At 40.0% G+C, this 22,224-nt stretch overlaps 3 protein-coding genes across 5 annotated transcripts; 2 read left to right on the forward strand and 1 right to left on the reverse strand.

The window, feature by feature from the left end:
* Nucleotides 1-278: 278 nt before the first annotated feature.
* On the forward strand, nt 279-5,567 carry LOC135582861 (peroxisomal membrane protein 11-3-like). 3 transcript variants are annotated; one of them, XM_065078668.1, is made up of 2 exons: nt 279-1,122; nt 1,453-5,567. In XM_065078668.1, the coding sequence occupies exon 1, from the start codon at nt 357-359 to the stop codon at nt 1,116-1,118; it is 762 nt and encodes a 253-aa protein (XP_064934740.1). In that variant the 5' UTR covers nt 279-356; the 3' UTR covers nt 1,119-1,122; nt 1,453-5,567. The 3 variants fall into 3 exon arrangements, with proteins under 3 accessions (XP_064934740.1, XP_064934741.1, XP_009411645.2); XM_065078669.1 differs by having other exon boundaries at nt 1,460-5,567; XM_009413370.3 differs by having other exon boundaries at nt 5,262-5,567.
* A 2,469-nt stretch (nt 5,568-8,036) lies between these two features.
* LOC103993342 (uncharacterized) lies at nt 8,037-10,361 on the forward strand. Its single transcript, XM_009413366.3, has 2 exons — nt 8,037-8,851; nt 10,019-10,361. Exon 1 carries the CDS (start codon nt 8,427-8,429, stop codon nt 8,817-8,819), a length of 393 nt encoding a protein of 130 aa, XP_009411641.2. The 5' UTR covers nt 8,037-8,426; the 3' UTR covers nt 8,820-8,851; nt 10,019-10,361.
* A 1,842-nt stretch (nt 10,362-12,203) lies between these two features.
* Nucleotides 12,204-14,753, reverse strand: LOC135587361 (myb-related protein P-like). The gene is made up of 3 exons (XM_065078670.1): nt 14,470-14,753; nt 14,252-14,381; nt 12,204-13,291 (listed from the first exon to the last, which is right to left on the reverse strand). Exons 1-3 carry the CDS (start codon nt 14,600-14,602, stop codon nt 12,451-12,453), a joined length of 1,104 nt encoding a protein of 367 aa, XP_064934742.1. The 5' UTR covers nt 14,603-14,753; the 3' UTR covers nt 12,204-12,450.
* Nucleotides 14,754-22,224: the final 7,471 nt, after the last annotated feature.

The following is a 22,224-nucleotide window of genomic DNA, read 5'->3' on the forward strand; positions in this document are numbered from 1 at the left end:
AGGATCTAAACCCTAAAGAGACGCGATCGGTACAGGCCACGATTTTGACAACTGACTTTATCTATTAGAAAAATAATACGCAATTACCCAATTGATTACCAGCTCTCCTGCATGCCTTGAGATTGGAGCAAAGCAAAATGTGGGTCCTGCAAAATCTCCATGCTGATTCCAGTGCGCAGGGCTGGGAGTTGTTTTGGGGTAATTTACGAACGGGTTCCAACAATACATGAATCTCCTTCCAAAAGTAAATATTGACACGCATCTTACAGCGCTTCCGTGATTGAAGTTTGACTCGGAGGGGATCGAGTCAGTCGGAGGCGGTCGATACCCGACTCCGCGGCGCTTCTCCCTTTTCAATGGCGGAACCGTCGCGGAAGCCCGACGTCTCTCTTCCTCCTCCACCGGCTGTCGCCCCGCCGCGGGGCGGCGATCGCGACTTCCTCCTCCACCTCGAAGCCTACCTCGCCCGCCGCGACGGTGTCGACAAGCTTCTCAAGATCTCCCGCTACGCCGCCAAGATCGCCCTATCCGCCCCTTCTTCCCCCATACCCCCAGCCCTCGCTCCCCGCCTTAAGGCCTTCGAATCCAGTGTTGGCCTTAGCCGCAAGGCCTTCCGCCTTGGCAAGTTCGTCCAGGATCTCAACGCCCTCCGCGCCGCCACCGGTGGCGCCCTCAACCCCACCGATCGCCTCCTCGCCGCTGTCGCCTACGGCGGGGAGGGCGTCTACTACTTCGTGGAGCAGTTCGTCTGGCTCTCCAAGGCAGGCCTCATACCCGCGGAGCTTTCGCGGCGGTTTCAGAAGATCAGCGCTTGGGCGGAGCTCATCGGCTACTTTGGCAGCGTCGCTTTGAAGGCTAGGGAGCTGCGAAAGATCGGTTCTTTGATCCAATCGCGAATCGAGAGCGGGAAATCAGCCGATTGCGATGAGGAGATCAGGAAATTGAGGACGAAATTGCTGTTGAAGCAGCTCTCGGTCATTCAAGACCTCGCCGACGGTCTGATGGCTCTCGGCGACGTGAGGGATGGGGAGGGGTTCCTCTCGAGTTCCCTGCTGATGGCTTCGGCCGGCCTCCTTTCAGCTCTCATCAGCACCCACAAGAATTGGACTTCTTGTTGACCGGGTAGATTCTTGTTCTTCCATTCTCTGGAAAATAAAGCTCTATATATGAACTGATTATTAAGATCATTGGAGTAAATTTCAGACTTCTTGAAATCCTATAAGAGTCTGTGATCAATAATGATGTATGACTGGCAGTATTATTCATTTGTGATTTATAAACCTAATAAAATGGAATTAGCGGAAAAGATGCTGCAATTCGTTAATTTGGAGCATCGAAGTGTATCCTTTGCTTCTGTTAGAATCATAGACCACTGTTATTTCTTGTTGTGGAATTTCATTTCTGATAAAGAAAAATCCACTTCAGAAAATTTGATGGTCGATTTATGTTTAGGAGGTAGGTATAAGATGCGAATTAGGAAAACTTGCAGAAAGAGAATTTGGAAGAAGAGAGTGACTAATGGTGGGATATTACCATTCCTCAAATTCATATACTTCATGAACTTCTCCCCAAGCTGCATTTTCAAAAAGTACATGTACCCTGCAAATTACATGGTTTTGAAAATGTTCGTGCTCATGGAGGAGTGTATTCAGGTGATTCATTTGAGTTGTAATTTTTCTTTTGTTGATTAGATGATTCCTGGTGAATTATTTCAGTCTGATGTTAGGTTTGGGAGTTTACTCATATTCTATTGTTGGATCAAGTCTGGATGTGTACGATTAAGCTGAGGTTTCTTCTAACTATTGAATTGGCTAGTTCCAGTTTTTGAATTATAGGAATGCATACCACTTTGTTATTGGATGTGAGTTCTTGATGCTATTTAAATCTCCATTCTGCAACTAGTGCAAAGAGATACATTAAGGTCATTTCGTTTTGATTATGATTAATGTTGACTTCGGTAATATTGTAGCCATCCTATCTCATGATAAAGAGTTTTCTCAAAGAAAGCTATTGATCAGTGAATACTCTGGTATCAGCATGTTGTGCATTAGCAGTACATAGGGAAATAGAAGAGAGACCAAATATAGAGTGGATGTGTTGTGCCCACAAAGTTTCAAAAGGGTGTTATTCTTTTGCCAAAAAGGAGAAAACATATTAGAAAGGGTGTTATTCGTTTCCCAAAAGGAGAAAACATATTAGAAGTGTGAGCTCAAGAAATGACAAATAGTAGGAATATTTGGTGAAGGCCAAATTTCAAGAAGAGGCAATCATATCCATGAATATGCTTATCGATTCTGAGTTGAGTTTGTTGAACACATCATGGTGAAGAAAGTCAATAGAATCTAAGGTTTTTGCAAGACAAAATTATGTTGCTCTAAGGTTTGTCCTGCATTAATGGTTCATTTCCTATGCATGATCACCACTTGTTGAAGATGTGGCTGTTTGAGATTTGCAACTGATCTTGATTAATAATGTTGAGATGCATGCGATACTTCCATGGGTGCTTGGATGCTCGCTGGAGTCCAATTCGGAAGAGATCCTGTACTCAAATTTACTTAACAATATGCAAGCAACTTAAAACAATTACATCATGACTGCCACTGCTTAAAAAAAATCTGAATTCTTACAAGAAAGGTTATGCCATATAAGATACCACCTCATATTTCCCTTGATGTGAGCTAAGTTAATTTGGGTTTTTATTGTATCCTGTAGCGATTGAAGTGGGATTTTTTTTTGACGGGAATATTAGTATTATTTTAAAATGAAAAGATGGAATCTCCATGATTTGATTGTTTCTTTTTTCTACTTCAGAGCTTTTGAGATGTGTTTTGACTATTGAAGGGACAAGATACTTGATTTAAGATCATAAAAGACTAGGGATCACAGAGTTAAAAAAATCTAAATAGAATGTAACCTACAAATGCCATTTAATAATTAGTAGCAAAATTGTGCTTGCTTATGCTTGTTGTACCTAGGAAGACTAATACTAATGACTTCAATCCCACTACATTTATGTGTTTAAGGAGCAATGAGCTGTTGTGTATAAGTTTTGGGCGTTGCTTTGCTGATGTGATTAAAGTAACAAGAAACCTTATCATCTTTTGGGGATTCTTTGGGTCTAGCCTTTCATAACTTTCGAATTGCTGTGGTATATCCAACTGGTAGCTGGATGCATGGAAAAAATTTTTAGATTGTCATGGAAGAGAAGGTATAATATAATTGTGTCTAATGTCTTCTATAGATTTCATTGTGTTGTTATAAACTTCTCCATGCAAAAAATTTTAGTTGCCTCTTCACTTCTCGAGTAAAAAATCATTATAGCTAAGCTTATAAACCAGTGACTGTAAATTGTCGATTATACTAAGATCAGTAACTGCTCTGGACTTTTGGACAATGCCAGCTTGAATAGAGTCCAAGATGTCTCCATTTTAGTAGATGTTACTTGGATTTGCATAATTCTTCATGAAACTGTCATGAGATCTTTGCCACACTTTTACTGCATACATTTTGTTATAGATCTGATGAACTTACCAATGTTTTCATTCTTCATACGCCTATCAACAATTTCAAAATTCCTGAAGAATTGTGTTAATGAATCTCCATGTATATATAATCGGCTGGATCATTTTATTTTAAGTTTTAGGAATGATTGCAGGAACAAAATGAAATACAAAAAAGAAATTGTTGGGCATTGCACTTGAGTTTCTGCTTGTAATATCTATTGTTTATCGATTGTGTCATACCAGAATAGAGACCAACCAATGGCTGAAGCAGGATGAGCATCTTCATCCTGTAATTGGCAACAAAAGACAAGACTTAGGTAGTAACAAAATAAGAAAATTTACTGATCCCTGATGAAACTCGATAACATTCTTTTTCAGCAATTTTACTCTAGCATTCAAACAGATAGCACAATACATATATTCAAGGGACATTTTACTTGCTGGTATCCTCTTCTAAGTTAGTGTTCTTTCTAGAGAAATTATCAAAGTTCTACTTGCAGGTTATTTGATAAGCTAGGAGCCAAAATTTTTAATAGTTAAGTTCCAGTGCTTGAATGCCTAAGAAGAGAACAGTAAAGAAATGAATTTTGATAGCCACATGATTTAGTAAATGTAGGAAAGAGATAACTAATGTCTAAGTGCACCATGTCAAAAAGCATTATTAACATACTTTATTAACTGTCCATCTGCAATCAAGAACTGATGGCTTTTACATTAACAAAGCTCTTTGTAAAAAATTTACTAAACAAAGTGAGCTTCCTGCTTAGATAATACCTGGTCTGGTTCCAACTAATTTTATTGATCAAAGGAGCATCTGCTTTCATAAATACTACAAATTTCAGTTTCTTATTTTCTTTTTCTCGCCACCAGTAGGCGCAATTACAGTTTGTGATTCCAATAATGGATAATGGAAATGCAATATTTGACTTGGAAAATTTCTCATTTTTGGGATTGTCACTTTTCTGCTGCTCCATGAACCAGATGATCCCTTTAATTCAACCTTTTTATTCTCTTTTCTGGTTTGGGAATAGCTTGTTCCTCATGAAGTAATTTGGCTTACATCATCTTGTGCACTCCACAATTATATCTGCCTTGAAAGATCTAGGGAGGTCTCATTGTTGTGTAAGTGGGGAATAAATTGCGGTTTCTCCTGGCTAGTCCAATTGAATTATGTTTTCATCTGATAGATGCTCTCTGCATTTGGCATCACCATCAACAGAGACCAAAGGGTTCTCTGTTCCCATTAACCAAATGAATTATCAGCATTTTGTTCTTTTTTTTTCCACATGTCAAACATCATATCCTCTTCAAGCATAGAACACTGATGCAAAGCAGAATACAAGAAGATGTGTGTACCTCTGTCTGTTTCTTGGATTTTGATCCCGAGGATGTATTTAGTTTCAACTGATTAAATAATTCGATGTAAATGTCAAGAACTTCCTTCAAATTCTGTAATGTGATTGTTTCTTGATAGTTATTCTCTTTTTTGTTTCAGAAATATTTTTGTTTTGTGGATTGATGGAGTCATTTTCTCTCTCTCTCTCTCTCTCTCTCTCTCTCTCTCTCTTCTGAGTCAAAATATTCTATCATATTTGTCATTTCTTAAATATTGTATTTGTCATGTACATCCCTTCAAATATTAACATCCTTTATGCATATATCGTCTGTTCACGTCCATCCGGGAAACTTGATCAATACTGAGTGGGATATTGGTGAAGCAATCCCTGCATCCCTTGACGTTTTGATGGAGTTGTGCAGGGATCTTAGGGTTCTTCAGTGCGAGCAGGGGTGGAAGATGAGGACGAGAGGGCTGACGCGGAATCACATTTAACTGTGAAGCCAAAAGGAGAAAGAAACCTATTTCTGTTTCTTTGTTGTATATTGAGTTTACGAAGTGGATTGTTTTGATCACAGCATGCTCGGCATCACCAACTCCTCCAAAACCGTGCTGATGAGTGACAAGCTGATGAACGGAAGGGCGACTTCAAACATAGTGTTGTTCTTTATGATTGAAACTTGAGATCCCACTTATTCACAACAGAGTACTTTAACTAGGTTGATTCACTCGATGAGGATTTTGACCGGTCAAAGTGGAATTCGATGCATCCAAGGTTCTCATGGTTCTTTTCATCACCTAATTAATGGTTGCTAATGTGACTGCCACATATCGACATAAGCGATATTTCAGCATGATTAGTTGCTTTGCATGCGTACCGATGGACTAATTATTTTTTAACAACTCGAACTTTAGATATGAAAGTGAAAATTTTAATCTTATTTATTCGATTTTACTAACGAAAGATAATAATACGTGCATAAATAATATAAAAATGATGAGTAAAATGATGAATAAATTACATATTATCCTTTGTCGTTAGAACTCTTTAGTATTTTAGTCTCTAGACTTAAAAAATTTACATTCAAATTCATATAGTTATGAAAGTAAAACATTTAACTTTATTTACCTTGATAGCGTCGGTTTTACCGATGGAAGATATGACATGTGATAGTATGTGCATGAATGGCATCGCACCACTTTACCTCACCTACCTCCTCTTCCTTATCCCTCCTCATCGTTGGTGACACAGATGCCTCACCTGGCTCTTCTTCCTCCTTCGACGCTGACGTAGAGTGGCTCTGGAGGAGGAAGAGGAGACAGAGCATTGTTGTGTCGACGCAGATGCCTTACCTCCCACCTCCCTCCTCTTTCTCTTCTAGTGCTTACATAGATGTCTCATTGCTATCTCTCTTATTCCTCCTCCTTATTGATGTTCGAATCGACATTGATAAGGTTAACCACCATTTGTCATCGAGCACCACAACAATAGCCGCCCACAACACTATTGTCTGTCACAATCATTGAAATTACTGTCTTGCCTATCGTGTTTATGTCATTTATACACGTGTTATATCTTTCATCGATAAAACTGATGACATTATGGTAAATATGATTAAATATTTTATTTTCATAACTATAAAGATTTTAATATAAATTTTTTAAGTCAAGAGATCGAGATACTAAAGAGGTTTAACTACATGGTCTAATCTATAATTAGCCCACCACTTTCATATACAGCATGAGGATAATGAATGCTAATATTCACCATTTATTTTATTTGTTTCTATTCCATAGACGTGAAGGACAAATGGCACTCTTTGAAGCTAAGATTAATTACATAATACTCCTTGTACTTGGATCCTATTAGCATCATAATCTCTTGTTTAAAAAATTTACAATGCGATTCTTATAGTTCTGAAAATAAAATAAATAATTTTATTTGTCTTAATTAAATGTGAAAGTGATGGACAAGAAAATAATTTTAATATTCCTTCTATTTCTAATAACTTTATCGATAAAAAAAATAATTTTAACTGATCCGGCACGTGATACACATGGTATCACGTGTTATATTTTCCATCAACGTACTGATGACACTAGAAAATTTAAATATAAATAACTATAGGCACAAATATTGAGAAATTTATACTCACCCACTTGTTTGTATCTTCTCTAATCAACATGTGGTTTCGTCCTCCAAAATATCCACAAGATAGATGAGTCTTACGATTCCTTTGTCACATTACTTCTCAACCATCTTGAAATGATTCAGATGGTGGAGATATCTGCCCATCAATTTGGATTTGCTTCCTCGAAGTTGACAGGTTTTATGTTTATTCTTATGAAATAATAATGATTTAGTGAACATTGAAATAACAGAATTAGCATTCCATGTTTATGGTTAGTGTCACATTATAGAATTGATAGATCTCACGTCTGAATCCACTTAGTAATAGGGTACTTAGTGCAGCACCATATCATCAGGTGAATTCGCCGTAATGGATGGAGAAATTATGACAGATAAGGTAAATCTTATGTGCTAGAAAGAAAAAACAATTGATAAAAATTGTCTTTCCACAAAAATTAGCATTGTTTATGTAATTTCTGAATTTGTATGAATCTTATTTCATCATTGACAATCATATTATTATTAGTTTTCATATTCCTTTTCAAACAAACCCTATAAAACATATCCACAAATTACTGAAAGAAATAATGTTATATATATATATATATACACACACACACACACACACAAAAAAGGCATAAATAAATAAATAAAATACATAAAAGCTATTTAGCATTGAATAATGAATCATTTAATAAATGTAAAAAATTAAAAAAAATTAATAGGTGATTTTCTTGAAAAAAAAAATTTAAATTTTTTTTCTAGGATGTGCTTCTTGTTTTTGTTTATCTAAGATAATATCCCATATTTTCTATAATCCTAAATGTTTTTTCCCTCCCTTTTCTTATTTTCTCAAATAGTGCTTTATTGCCTCCACCGCCTTCGTTTCGTCGGTGTCAGTCACGCATCCCCAGATGTTGCCTCCATCCTCTATTGCCGTCTCGTTATCACTATGTAACACCGTCTGTGTTGCTTCATGGGGCAAAGATGATGGACAAAAAATGACACATAAAGATCTTGCTCTTGATATTGCGAGAGTATATACGACAAATAGAATAAGCGAGAAAGATGTCGCATATTGACGATGAGCATGACAAATTTGAAAGGGTGCAACTTAGAGAGGATGGACCTCACCATGGAAGTGGGGGCGACGATATTGGGTGGGAAAGAAAATACAAAAAAAAAAAAAACAAAGAAAACAAAGACATCTTTTGGAAAATAAAAAAGGGATTTTTTTTCGAAAATCTCCCAAATTTAAATGCATTACGACTAACAAAAAAAATAAAAGAAACTAACTCCTTTCCCCACCATTCAACAGAGGAGCTATAAATAGTCATCGCCACCTCTGTCTCTCAAGGATAGCATTTTTGAACCAAATCTCCAACCTCCCCTATCGCCTCCTCCCTCTCTCTAAAGCGCTTCATCGTTTCCCCTCTCGCCTCCTCTCCGACAGGAGATGGGCGACTTCGACCGGAGGTACCGGAACGAGCTCCGGTATTCCGACGCCGACTCCGACGGCGGCCGACGTCCCTACGACGGCGGCTACCGCAACGAGTTCCCGGCCTACGGCGCCGGCTCTGGCGCTGACGACCGCAGTCTGGAGAGAGCGAAGGGTAACGTACCCTCATCTCGGCGCCGGTCCCCCGATCCGCCTTTCGCCCCGCCCCGGCGCGGCGTCTCGTCGTCGTCGAGGTCGAGCGCGTGGTGCTTCGGCGATCCGGAGATGAAGCGGCGACGGAGGGTGGCAAGGTACAAGGCGTACGCGGTGGAGGGCAAGGTGAAGTCGTCGATCCGCAAGGGGTTCCGGTGGATCAAGATCAAGTGCTCGGAGCTCATCCACGGGTGGTGAGAGAGGCGGCGGGGGAGGGAATGGCGCCTGTGGTAACTTCTATCTTTATATGTCTATATACAATGGAGCTGTTTTTGGTTGGCACTTTTATTTGGAATCAAACCATATAATTATGTGTTTATTACATATTATTCTTTGTGTTCCTTAAACCTATCATCTAATCGAAGACTATTAACAGCAATCTATTAGCTTAATGGCATTATATCGAGTAATTGAAGATCTAATGTAAGCGAACTTTTAAACTTTTAACAATGTTGTCTAAAGTTTCAATTTTCTTGGAGTATTTTAAAATTGATAGCTGCATCTGATGATATCACCATTTGCTTCTTGCTTTCTGATGTTAAAATTGAAACATGTTTTCAAACAATCAAAATCATGTCTTTTTTTAAAGTTAGGGGGCTTCAATAGAGTTCCACAACCTTAATGATATGGAGCATTAGATGTCATCAAATTGGTTGATTAAATGATCTCATCAACTTAAAGACCTCTATTGTAGTAATACTGTGATCTGAGGACCTTTGAGCTAAGACAAGATTGTGGGATTTCCTTGGATAAGTAGGGAAAAGATCTGATGGTAACTGTTAATGTGTCCTATGTTGTTTCTTGAAAGATATGTCTAAGCTAATCTACATTTAGACCACAAAGTGGAAGAAACCTGCTGAAATGATGCTTAGGATGATTAGCTTTCTGATATCCTCATTGAGAGAGAGGATTGCATATCATAAGCAGATACATTTGAAATCTCATGAGGCAAGTGCTCCAAATTTGATATTGAACAAATTGTGGACTCAACTAAATCTGAGGAACCCTGGAAACCTGCTTCCTTTTTTAGGGATGAGTTCTAGGATGTCTCCTTGTAAGCAGATCAATTTCTTCTTTATTTCTCATACAAATAATTTCTGGTTTGATGAGCAATTACTCTCTGTTGCCCTCATCTCTGAAAGTATGCAAGTTAGAAGTATTTGGTCACATGTCCAGATGGCTTACTTTTTACTGGTCATTGGCACATTTATTTTCGATCTACTTATTTCTTATTGATGACATTGGAGATAATGGTCTTCAGTCAAAAGATGTATAGAAGTTAGCAAACTTTTCACTGATCTAAATAGCTACCCTCTTTTCAATATCCTTGGTTAAAATATTTTTAGAAGATTTCCATCTGTAAGGGAGCGGCAAATAAGTATGGTGTTCTTTCTCAGGAAGTATATCAAAGGCCAAGAAACCAGTTCGATGCAGTTCCTTCACTGACATGAAGTCAAACAGGATAAATATGAAATCACTACATAGCAGCTGGTGATTGCAACATCAAGCACAAGTTTCTTGTCAATGTTTGTCTACTGATAACCAACTTTGGTTGCTTGTAGCCTCACAGTCAATCTTCACTGCATAATGAAGTTATTGAAAACACACTCAGCTGCATTCCCCAGTGTGCCATAAATTTTGCAATTGAAACCCTAACAATTGTTGCACACATCCCTGAAATGACCTGTGTCTTGTGGCTTGTTTGATGTCTTTAATCTGGTCCTGTCCTGGAAGTAGACTTTGCTTATGCTCCAGTTTTCTCTATGAAAGAAATTAAGATAGATCTCCCATGAGAAAGTGATTCCTTCATCTGCTGGAGTGATAGGTTGTGTTGTTTGTGGAGATAAAATTTACTTATGATTCAATCTCTGAAGTAAAAAACATCAGATATGGATCCTCCATCTTAATCTTTAGGCAGGGTTAGATTGGAAGTGAACAGGGATACAATGCAAAAAGAAACAGTATTACCAAGATAATATATTGTACATAATAAATGCATAAACTGACCAAATAATCACACAAAAGTATGTACACAAATTACTATGATCATTGGAGTAACCTTTCATTTGCCTATTAGTGACATCTAATCGCCTAAGACAAATTGATCAGACAATTTAAATATGAGACTTAAGTCTCTGCCTCATCTCTTTATCTAATACATGATTTCTCAGATGCAATATCGATTAGAAATCTTCAATCAATTTATCTGAATCAATCTTTTTTCAATCTAAGATAAACAAAAATTAGGAGTCAGAATTCAACTGTAGAAAGCTCAATCAGAACAATCTCTGCTCCTCTTCTAAGTGTGACTCAGCTACTCAGGACATCCAACTCCTAAATGCATTCGCAGGAATCCCCCAAAGCATGCGAAAATGATGTCCTTGATCTGCCCATCATATTCACAGCAGCTGATCTCTTCCTCACATCTCCTTGGTCTTGCACAGCAGCGAAAGCAGCATCATCTGCAGCCCCTCTCACTGTATTTTTAGTACAGAGATAGAAAGAGTGATACAATGAGAGGTTGGTGAGGGCTGCAGATGATGCTGCTTTCGCTGCTGTGCAAGATGTGAGGAAGAGATCAGCTGCTGTAAGCTGAGCGTCTCCGGCACGTTTCTTTCGTTTGTCGCCCTCGTTGTCTCGTTCTACAAGAAACCCTTCTCATTTTTGTCGCAGCGACAGGATCAAAAAGACAAGAAAACAGAGGAAGGACGACTCTTTCTGTCTCTATTCCTTTTTCTACTGTGATCGATGAACGCAGTTATATCTTTATAAACAGAGTACGTTGGCATTTATATTGCAACTTGAGTTACATGTTGCATGATTCATTACAATCGTGACTCGCTCAACGAGAGTATTCAGCTGTTGCATGTCCAGGCCATGGGAACCAAAGAAAAAGAAAGCTTTTTGCCCTGCTTCTCCTTGTCACTCTTGAAGTCTCTTTAGCCAAAAGACCAGCAAACCTTTAATAGCTAAAAGCCAACCACACAGCCTAAATTATTGGGTTTTGTGCCGGCTGTGGTATGCAGGCTTTTCCGAGAGAGATTCTCTCCACTGGACAGCTCTATTTCTCCCTCCAGATTCATCATCGATTGATCGAGTCCTGTTAAACTTACATGCACCAGAAGTATCAAAAAGGAGACAACACTTAGTCCTATCTATGCTTTAGTCGAAACACTAATCCTTTTTTTTTTCCTCTTCTGTCCACTTATAGTACTTCTTGATGTTTTATATACCATTAATCTGGCCAGCAGTTGTATACATTTGAATTCTGCTAATTTGACAGACATGCCAACATTATTGATGGGTTTTCTTGCTCAAAGAAAAAGTCGATCATTGTTAGATCACTTTGAAAGAGGGATAAGTTACTTCATCCGAAAGCTCTATTCATATAATGTGCTCTGTAAAGATCACGGAGCAAAAACACTGATCAACTCAATGCAGATTAAGCTGAACAGATTACAGAGAAGAGATTTTTCTTTGACCTTTTTCTTAATGTATTAGCAGCTTATTGAAAGCATACTATCTTGGAACTTCATGTGTCTGTTAGCAAGAAGAAACTGGTTGGTACCTGAGAAGAAAATCTAGAAAACAGAACCAAAGGCAACTTTTGCACACAAGAGGATTGTTACAGTCTAGTCTCATGAAGATTTGCAAGGTTCTGAGCCTCTTTTCTTATTTGAAAAGGAGGAAGGAATCCCAGAAGGACAAGCCACAGAGATGCTGTCTAAATAGGTACAGGACAATAAGTATTATTTATGGCACACCTACATGCATGCCACAAGCCCTCAGGTTTCTTATGCCTGTACATGGGTTCCTACCATGGCACTTTCTACCACCCAAGAGCAGTGATATCACCAAGTGAAGTGCCTGAGAAGATGAGCCAGCTATCCAATGGCTCCTCTTGGTATCCACCGTCGTCGAATCCATGCAGGCCTAAGTCCTGGTGCTCACTGTGCCACCACATATCCCCTGCTTCATCCCATAGCCTGGCCTCCATGTCCTCGTCCAAGAGCTTCTCCGCTTGGGATGAAGATGAGCCCACCTCGTCCTCACCTTTGGTCACCAACTCAGGTCCCATCTCCACACCCAAGCCCGTGGCGCCACCTTCCTCCGGCCCACCTGTCACAGGGACCAGATCCCCTCTCTCCTCACTTGAGGTCATGACCCCGCTGTCCCCCTCATGGGACCAACCCCGCCCGGCCATGCTCTCCTCTCTTGGACCGAGCAGTACGTGCTCCATCTCAGCATCTGTGCCCCAAAGCCCACCGTCCATGGGGCTCGTGCAGCAGAGGAGCTCGCTCGCCATCTCCTCGTAGGCATCCACAAGCCCGTCGTTGGTAACACTGCTGGCTTGGTTCTGATCGGGATCCAAAACCACGCTGTGGTCACTCTGCACCAACGAAACCGGGGGGCTCACAACCACGCCTTGCTGCTGCTGCCCTCTTCCGACAGCACCACCGATGTTGTTCTTCCTCGCAGCCGACCGGCTCGTCCGGCCGCCCCGCCGCTTGCCCGCGCCAGGGAGCGTGCTGAGGTCCAGGACTGCGGCATCGCCGCCGTCCAGCCCCAGCCTCCGGAAGCTGTCGATCCTCCGGCCGAGGTGTGAGTTCCAATAGTTCTTGATCTCGTTGTCCGTTCGTCCGGGGAGATGACCAGCTATGACGGACCACCTGCAATGATACAAGCAAAGGTTTCATGGACGCACCAGCCATCGTTACGGGTCAGATTTAATGCAGTCACATTCAATGGGCGAGCTTTCCCTCGATGATAAACATCACGTCACAGCAGTGATTACTTGCATCAGGTTATATTTCGACGGTTAAGTTTCGTTGTCAGCGTCCTTTGCTTCATGTTGACCTAATTAATTAGCTCAACCGGACGTCTTAATTTAAACCGTGGTTAAGCACAATGAAGTCGATGCCTGCTTCGACAAGAAAATAATATTCTCTTTATCATTGAGAAGGCCAACCTATAAGTGAAGAGGCGTCATATCTAATAATTAAGAGCATAATTTGTGAGCGTTACCTATAGATAGTTCTGTGGTCCCTTCGCTGCCGAGGTACCAGAATGGGTAGACGGTGGTGAAGGGACCATGTCGTTCTTTCGTTTACCCAACAAAGCGTCGGGTGGTACGGGAGAGACACCCACGCGTGTCACGAGTACCGGCCAACGGGAGAAGGGGTATACTTATTGAAATTATCCTCCTTCCACTAAAAAACTCATAGAATGCACCGGCGAGCTACGTGCTATGCGCATGTGAGAGCACAGGCGAACGCACGAAAAAGGAGGAAGACAGAGGAGGCAGACGAAGAAGAACACTCCGTGTGCACACCACGGATCGGTGCGCTATCTCAAATCTATTTCGAACTCATGGTAAAGAAAAATAATCATCATGTGAACCACGCGCTGTCTGAATCAATGTGCGGTACCATTTGCCAGTGTCCAAAATATGGAATTGGTCAGTACTACTTTGCAGAGACAAAGCGACTACAAGGGGTCCGCGACGCTCGCTTTCTGATTCCTATGCGTCTGACGGCACCGAGAACATCATGAAGCACTTAATGCAAAATGACAAGATGATGATGAACGGAGCTGCAGTGGGAGATCAAAAAGGACTAGAAATGGTTTACCTGTTTCCGAGTGTGGCGTGCAGCTTGATGATGACCACCTCCTCCTCTTTGGTGATGTTACCTCTCTTCAGGTCCGATCTGAGGTAGTTTATCCACCTGAGCCTGCAGCTCTTCCCACACCTCAACAGCCCTTCAGATCCCCATGGACAAGAAACAAGCAGCAGATCAGACACCATCTCATGTCGAAGGAGGAAGAAGTGCAGTAGAGCTCCGTTTACCTGCATTCTTGGGCAGTGACCTCCAAGACCCTTCTCCATTGGCAGCAATGTACTTGGCCAGGATCTCGTCCTCCTCCGCTGTCCATCTCCCCTTCTTCAGCCCTACCTTCTCACAGCATGGGGCTCTCCCCATCTTCGACTCTCCCGACAGTCGGATACAAGCAGCTGCGAGGAGGGAGATCACAGTGTGGACTCCATATAGTAGAAAGGTGGACACTGTTGCAGTGTGGGGGGATACGAGTTGCTCCCAGGCGCGTGAATGGGAGAGAGAAAGAGAAATGGTTAGGGAAAATAAAAGCGGGAGTGGGTTTGAGGCAGACACTGAGAGGAAGGGGGCAGAGAGTGAGAGTGATGGGGCAGGGGAAGGAAACGCGAGGTTGGGAAGAGGACCACGTGTGCATCGTGTCTCCGAGGGTTGTCGTGGCGCGAGCTTCGCGCCGTACGAGGCTCACGGACTTCCAGTCCACCACGTTGCTACTCTTTCTCCTTTGCCACCATTTTTCTGTCACCTCTTTCACCCTCTCTCTTTCTCTCTCTCTGTGACAAGTATGGATAGATGAATATATACAACTCCTTCCCTGAGCGTCACGACGCTGCTCCTGCAACACCGCACCGAATCTATTGTGGTCTTACTGATTGGCGCACGACCGTCACATGGTAAATAAATTATATCTTGCGATGCATGTCCAGTCAAAGTACCTCGTGACAACCAAATGATGATCTATTAATACACATTAAAGCCGTCCATTTATGTGTTTGACACTCATCGAGTTTAATGTCCTCCTGTTCTACGTTTTACCTATCCTAACATTAGACCATGGCTATCAAAATTTTATGTGGATTGTACAAAGTATTCTCACCTGTTGTGATGGATATCTGGAGTACAGATTTTGTTAAAGACCGGTTTAGCTTTAAATGGGGTCATGTAAATTATAAATATATGGTTGGTAATTAATCGAGAAAAGGACAAAAGGGGGGACATGGAAATCAATGGCATGCTCGACCCGTGTCAAACGATAATGATGGCATTACCGAATTAATGGTTTATATGTTTCTAGATGAGATCGCTATCGTGGTGATGATTTCATGTAAAATTGCGTGTGATAAGGTACATTATGAGTCCACGCCACATCATGAGGAGATACCATGTAGTACTGTAGTCAGGTGAGCAAGAGGGGCACCCCCACGCATCGAGCCAAGGACCGTATCAAGGCGTGGCTCAACACGTCCCGTCCCGAAAAGCTCGAGACGATGTCGCGTAACGCCGTTTCATGCGTCTCAGAGCAACGGTCGCACAAAGGTACCGCCTCACCTCCCAAGGATCGGTCGCTACGCCCGCGTACGATCGACCCTCACACAGTAGTATAAAAGCATCTGGCCGGGACCCGACCAAAGGAGGAAAAAAGAAAAACAAAAGAAACTCCAACTCGCCACTGACTTGATCGTCGGAGGGACCAAAGTCGGGAAACAACCGACGACGATCTTTTTTGCAGGAAAACTGTCATCGCAGACTAGAAGGCGCTCGTCAAATCCCCGCTGCCGACATTGAAAGTAGTGTTCGATCGATCTCGAAACCCGACTCAACCGGCCAGAGACTCTCGACATTGCCCAATGGATCAGGCCGTGCTGACTCTATCAACCACGGTACATCGATCCATCAACAGTGTGTATCAAATTCATAACGAAACCCTTAATGACAAATGGATTATATTTTGGTATAGGTGAAAAAGCTTATGACTTATTTTCTTAAACTAAAATGACATCTTAATTGTGTAAATAAAAATGATAAACATCAACTTATGTTTGGTGGTGATGCCAGAAACAGCAATTGGAAATGCCACTTCACCAAATAAACACTGCAAATGGACCTTTGTGTCTGGCAAAATTGAGAATGTAGTCCATTGAAGTCATGACAAAAACTGGTCCATATCTGTTGGATACATTAAACCCTAGCCATGTTCATGATGGCAGCATTTACTTGAACTATGTATTGTTTAGGAGGATTTGTATTGTTCTGAGGATGGAGAATATATATATCGTATCTTTCTGCAGTAAAATCTAATAAAAAGAAAAAACAAAAGGTTGGAAATCTTACTCACTTCTCCCAACAGCTCATGTATGCGTGATACGACTCGGTGCACGACCCTGGGGGTGGCGTGGACTGATGCCTCGGGTTGCCCCGAAAGGCTCGACTCAAGTCACGATTTAAGGTAACACGTCACGACGATTCCGACGAATGGCGGACGGTAACTACACGAGTTACGACGATTCCGATCGACGACTGGTCCTGCTCACGAGAAGGGTATACGGTTCTACGCGTTGGATGGCAATACGTGATTGCTTTTGTGATGGTGCGTTTGATTACAAAGTCATGGGGGTGATAAGAGTCGGAGCAATGGAGACGTAGACGTCCGACCGGCACCCCCGGCCACCAGAATTTTCCACTGTTCCCTGATTGGTAGGGCTTCTCTCTCTCGCTCGGTGCAGTCTCCACCGCCGTGATGGCTTCTCTTCTCTAGAACACCTCCCAGAAACTCGTCGTGCGTTGTCACCTTTCCATCAGGCGCCCTTCTCGCGGGCCCGTGGCTGTCGCGGCGCCATTACTGCATCCGGCAGCGTTTTGGTTCGCGTCGTTGTCCGTCTCGAACGCCAGGACGGCATCGGGAAGTTACTACTACTGCTTGTGCATGGTTGAGAGCGTAGAGAAGCAGCACACGCACACACACACACGGGGTCATGTTAGCTGCCATCTCATGCCAAGATCTGCATCCGCTACATAGATGCATGGCATACGTACACGTACGCTGTGGCATGATCTGAAGTATGAGTCGCATGGTTTGGTTTACGTGATGGATTTGCTATGTCTACTTGGCTCATTTTGGGTCCCTTATTTGCTCCGTCCGCGACAAAAAGTCATGCGACTATCGCCATACTCTTCGAGTGGCATTCATTGCATCAACGCAGACACTCTATCGTTCATTAGAATCGACTATTACGAGGAACAAATCAAACAAAACATCAGATTATTTCCTCTTCTAACTTTGTGACTCACTACTTGCCTCGAATACACCTTTCATATGATCAAATAACGAGAGCAACTTGGATTATTCGACAGCAAAAATCCTTTTTCCCCTCATTCTTCTCTTTACTAAATAATGTCGACATGCATGTGTATCCAAAAACTACCACTATTAATGATCTCTCAAGAGTTCGAGTATCATACGCATGTCGTGGGACCTTTGTGTGCATTTATGATCCCTTCACTTTTTGGGGATCAGTCCATCGCATGTAACTTTCTCACTTGCTGTCATTTCATTTTCTATCTCATTCGGTACCTGACTTCTTCTTCTTCTTCTTCTTCTTCTTGTTAGTAGGGCCGTTGTTGTAGTCTTCATGAATATTTCGCCACCAAAAAAGTCTCATGATGATTCGGCTGAAAGCAACCACAAAGATCGTCCCATTGGCCGTCCCCAATTCAGTTTCCTTACATGTTTGTCACATTGTATTTCCCCTAAGATCAGATTTTCTGGTTCACCGAAAAGCCACGAATCACGTTGATGATTCATGCCCATTGACGTCGAACACGAGTCAGACTCGATCCAAGCATCATTTTACGATAAAACACAACCTGTACACCAAACATTTACAATTAAATACATATTTATACATGTCGTGGTGGATGTGAGTGATGTCTAAATCAACTTAATTTGATTTAAATTTATGTGCGCAAGGACCTTGAGTGGAGCTAAGAAAATCTTAAGAACTCGATCGGATGCCGAGTTACACAAAGACTGAGGTTGAGTGGGGATACCAATGCGATCTCTCATATGCTCTAATCAGTCTTGAAATAGAAAACGAGAATTTTAAATAGATAGTAATTGATTTTGATTATAATATCCTTGTAGACTTTTTTAGCGAAAGGAATATTCTATGATATAGGACTGATATCTACACAATTTAATAGTTACTAAACCCTTTGTCTTTTCCTGACCATGTTATCACGTGTCTAATTCATGATTAGATAAATATTTATTTTTTCTATTAATATATAATTGAATCAAAAGATTAAATAAAAAATATAAGATAAATCACATAATCCAATCAAACTTTTTTTAGTTAAATATATTGGTGTATATACGCTTACTAAGTAAAGCATATCTTTCATTGAGATAAGATTCACTTGTGTGTATCATGAAATGATGTGGATAAAGAAGGACCCTTAAGTTTCTTTCGGAGAAAGAAGAGAATCTAGTTACGTATGTTGTCAAATATATAGTTACAACTTGATTGAGAATTGGTGCTGAAAAAGATGGACAACTATATCTCATTTGCATAATTAACACCGAACAAAGAGATCAATCAGCTTGATTAATTAGTGGTTGCAGACCTTCGTAGTAGATTATGAATCAAACAGTGTTGATTTGACAACTATTGAGCAAACGCAACAATTATATTATATACATATATGTATAGGTACTTTTAAAAGAAATTAGAATTCATATATGTTGGAGTTGTTTCATTACATCTTAAGCTTGTTAGATAATCTGATGATCATCTGAGTGACGCGGATGGTAGAGCTTGAGTTAAATCAAGATTAATGAAGTAAGCTAAGATATTAATACATTAAGTATAAAAATCATGGTTATACTATTGCTATATAAAAATTTTAATGTTAGAAACTGAAATCAAATAACAATATATCAAATTTACAATGTATATTTTTTTGATATTATTCATAAAGTATTCATTTGATTTGTAAGTGTACTATCATCGTATTTGAAAGTTATAATAACAAAAAGAAGTAGACTTCTTTCTCACTTCTTCGTATCATTCGTAAGATTGTTAGGATCAGAGCGGCACTAAGAGGGGGGTTGAATTAGTGCAGCGGATTAAAACTTCAGTTTTGATAAATCTTTTGTACGATGAAAAGCAATATCAATGGAAACCGATTTTAGAAGCTTGATAACTTAGAAACGTATGGAAGCGTAGTAACTAAGTAGAGAAGTTTGCAGTATATAAATGACAGTAATGAAATGCAAACCAGAGATTACGTCGATTTTAAAGTGGTTCGGTCAAATGACCTACATCCACTTGCGAGGCTCCTCTTCGATGAGGCTCCCACCATCCACTAGCAAATCTCTTGAAGGGGAAGGGCAAATACCCCTCTTACAACTTTTTACAAGCGGTTCACTCTCTTACATATTTTCAGCAAGAAAGAAGGAGGTGAACACTAGCAAATTGAAAACAAGACTAGCTAAGGCTTTTCTAAGACCTTTCTCTCAATCAATTGCTTCTCAAAAAGTTGTAACCTCAGCTGAGATTTGAGAGGTATTTATAGGCCTCAAGAGGATTCAAATTTGGGCTCCAAAATTTGAATTCTCTTTGGTTCCCGATGCTGGCGGTGCCACCGCCTGTCAGTTTCTGACACTAACAGTGGCTGGTGGTACCACCGCCCAGCCAAGCGGTACCACCGCCTGGCTCTCGGGTGCTGGGCGGTGCCACCGCCAGACCCTTCGGTTCATTGGTTGGGCTTCAAATTTAGCCCAAACCAAGTCTAATTTTGGGCCCAGTTAGCCCCTAACCAGGATATAGGATTATCTCTTAATCCTAATCCTAATTAATATGCTAACTATGAATTTAAAGACATTTTCTAAGCTATTACAAAGTCCGTAAGTCAAGACTTCTTCCGACGAGATTCCGGCGAACTTCCGACAGTTTTCCGATAAACTCTCGGAAACCATTCTGCGGACTCCCGGCAAGCTCCTAGACTTCGTGATTTGATCTTGACGAGTTCCAACGAGCTTCTTCGGCAAGCTCTGATCTTTCTCGACGAGCTCCGCGAACTTCCAACGAACCTTCCGGCGAGCTTTCGAAAAACCCTTCGGCAAGCTCCCTACTCATTCTCGGCTAGTTCCGGCAGCATTCCCAACGAACCTTCGGACTTCCGTCGAACTCTCGAACTCGCAATGAATCCTTCGTGCTTGACTCTGACACTTTGTTTTGCTTTATGTCTTCGTCGTTATCGTAGTTAATCCTGCACACACAAGCTAAAACTCTACTCCGATCTAGATAATTATTACCATGCGAATTGACATTCTGTTGCCCGGCACGTCATTGGTTGGCGTTTCGTTCGATTATTCAGTGCATCGTCCTCTCTTGCGGCTTGTTGCCCAATCGGCGGTTGACCTCCGCAACCCTAATATCCTTGGCGCAATTCCGCTCTCCTTGGCCCGATGCCCGATGTCCGAAGCGTTCTGCCATCCAATATCCTGACGTGATCTCCTCCGGCACAACGTCAATTCCTCCTGCATCAATTGTCTAATCCTGATCGAGTAGACCTGGATCACTCAAAATGCAGTTAAACATCTAAACACAATCAATTAGTTTCATCATCAAAATCTGAGATTCAACAAAGACAGTTATGTGTAATGAAATACAGATTAAGCTGAGATTAAGATCTATAATCTCTTAATAATTAATTATTTTATCTTTAGGATGTCGTAACCTTTTATAAGTCTATAATGGTAATTAAGAGAATCCCATATCCTAAAAAAAATTATCGTAGACTTTCTTTGTATTAGTCGATAATTATAATCAAAATCAAATCATATCTAATAATATATTTGTGTGCATGAATATGATAATAAAAATAAATAACTTTGATTATGTAAATAAGAATAATAATTATAATATCTACTAAAATATGCATCATCATATTTTTTATGATTTGCTCATAAACCGAATCATAAAAATATTTTCCTTCAAATACTTTGGTATAAGGTTTTAGTGAATAGATCAGCAATTAATATAATACAACTTAAGTTCTTAATTTATATTAATTATTTTTAAACTATTTATCTAACCTTCAAATACTTTTCATCATAATACATAAAACTACTAAAGTACTTATTATTCTTAAAGAAAAAACTATTATGATATGTCATAAAGTATCCCTTAGCAATTAAGTTTGAGCACACCAAGTCTTGAGATAAAATTTCACAGTCATAAAATTTGATTAGTGGTCTCAAAGTATATCACAAAACTAGCTTCTATTATTAATAATATAATAATATATATTTTTACTTTTTTTCTATAAATTATCGTCGTAACTAATATAAATATAAAATATAAAGTAGACTTTCTACTATTTAGGTAATTTACAGAATCAACATATGAAAGTATCATTATTTCAAGTTGATTAAATTTTATATATGTGCACATATAATCATTTATCCTTTTTAGACATCTTATCAATTTTCTTGTAGCCATTTAATATTTCATTTATGAGTAACTTTAATATATACTCACTATTCTAACTATAAAATTAATATACAGTCTGGTGTAGGCTTCAAAATATAATAGGCTTCCAATTGTGCATACATAAAGAATATTTTTTTATTTATTTTTTAAAATCATTTAAAAAACACTTGTTGTAACTAAAATTTTTTACTTTTGTCATTTGCTGAACAAAACTATATTTTAAATCTCTTTAAGCCTCAATCAATATATCCTTTCTGAGATGATCCTAGTAATCCTTGATATCTATCCCTAAATATCTTAATATCAATAACGTAAGATGCCTCATTCATATCAACTATATTAAAATTATTAATAAAAAATTTCATAATTCAGTATAATAAACTAATATCATTGTTGGCAAACAAAATATTATCATCATATAAACTAATATAATAAGCTAACAATCAATAGTATTTTTCTAAATCTGAATAAAATAATGATATATAAAATTTTATA

The sequence above is a fragment of the Musa acuminata genome, chromosome BXJ1-8 (assembly GCF_036884655.1).
Source record: "Musa acuminata AAA Group cultivar baxijiao chromosome BXJ1-8, Cavendish_Baxijiao_AAA, whole genome shotgun sequence".
NCBI classification, from domain to species: Eukaryota; Viridiplantae; Streptophyta; class Magnoliopsida; order Zingiberales; family Musaceae; genus Musa; species Musa acuminata.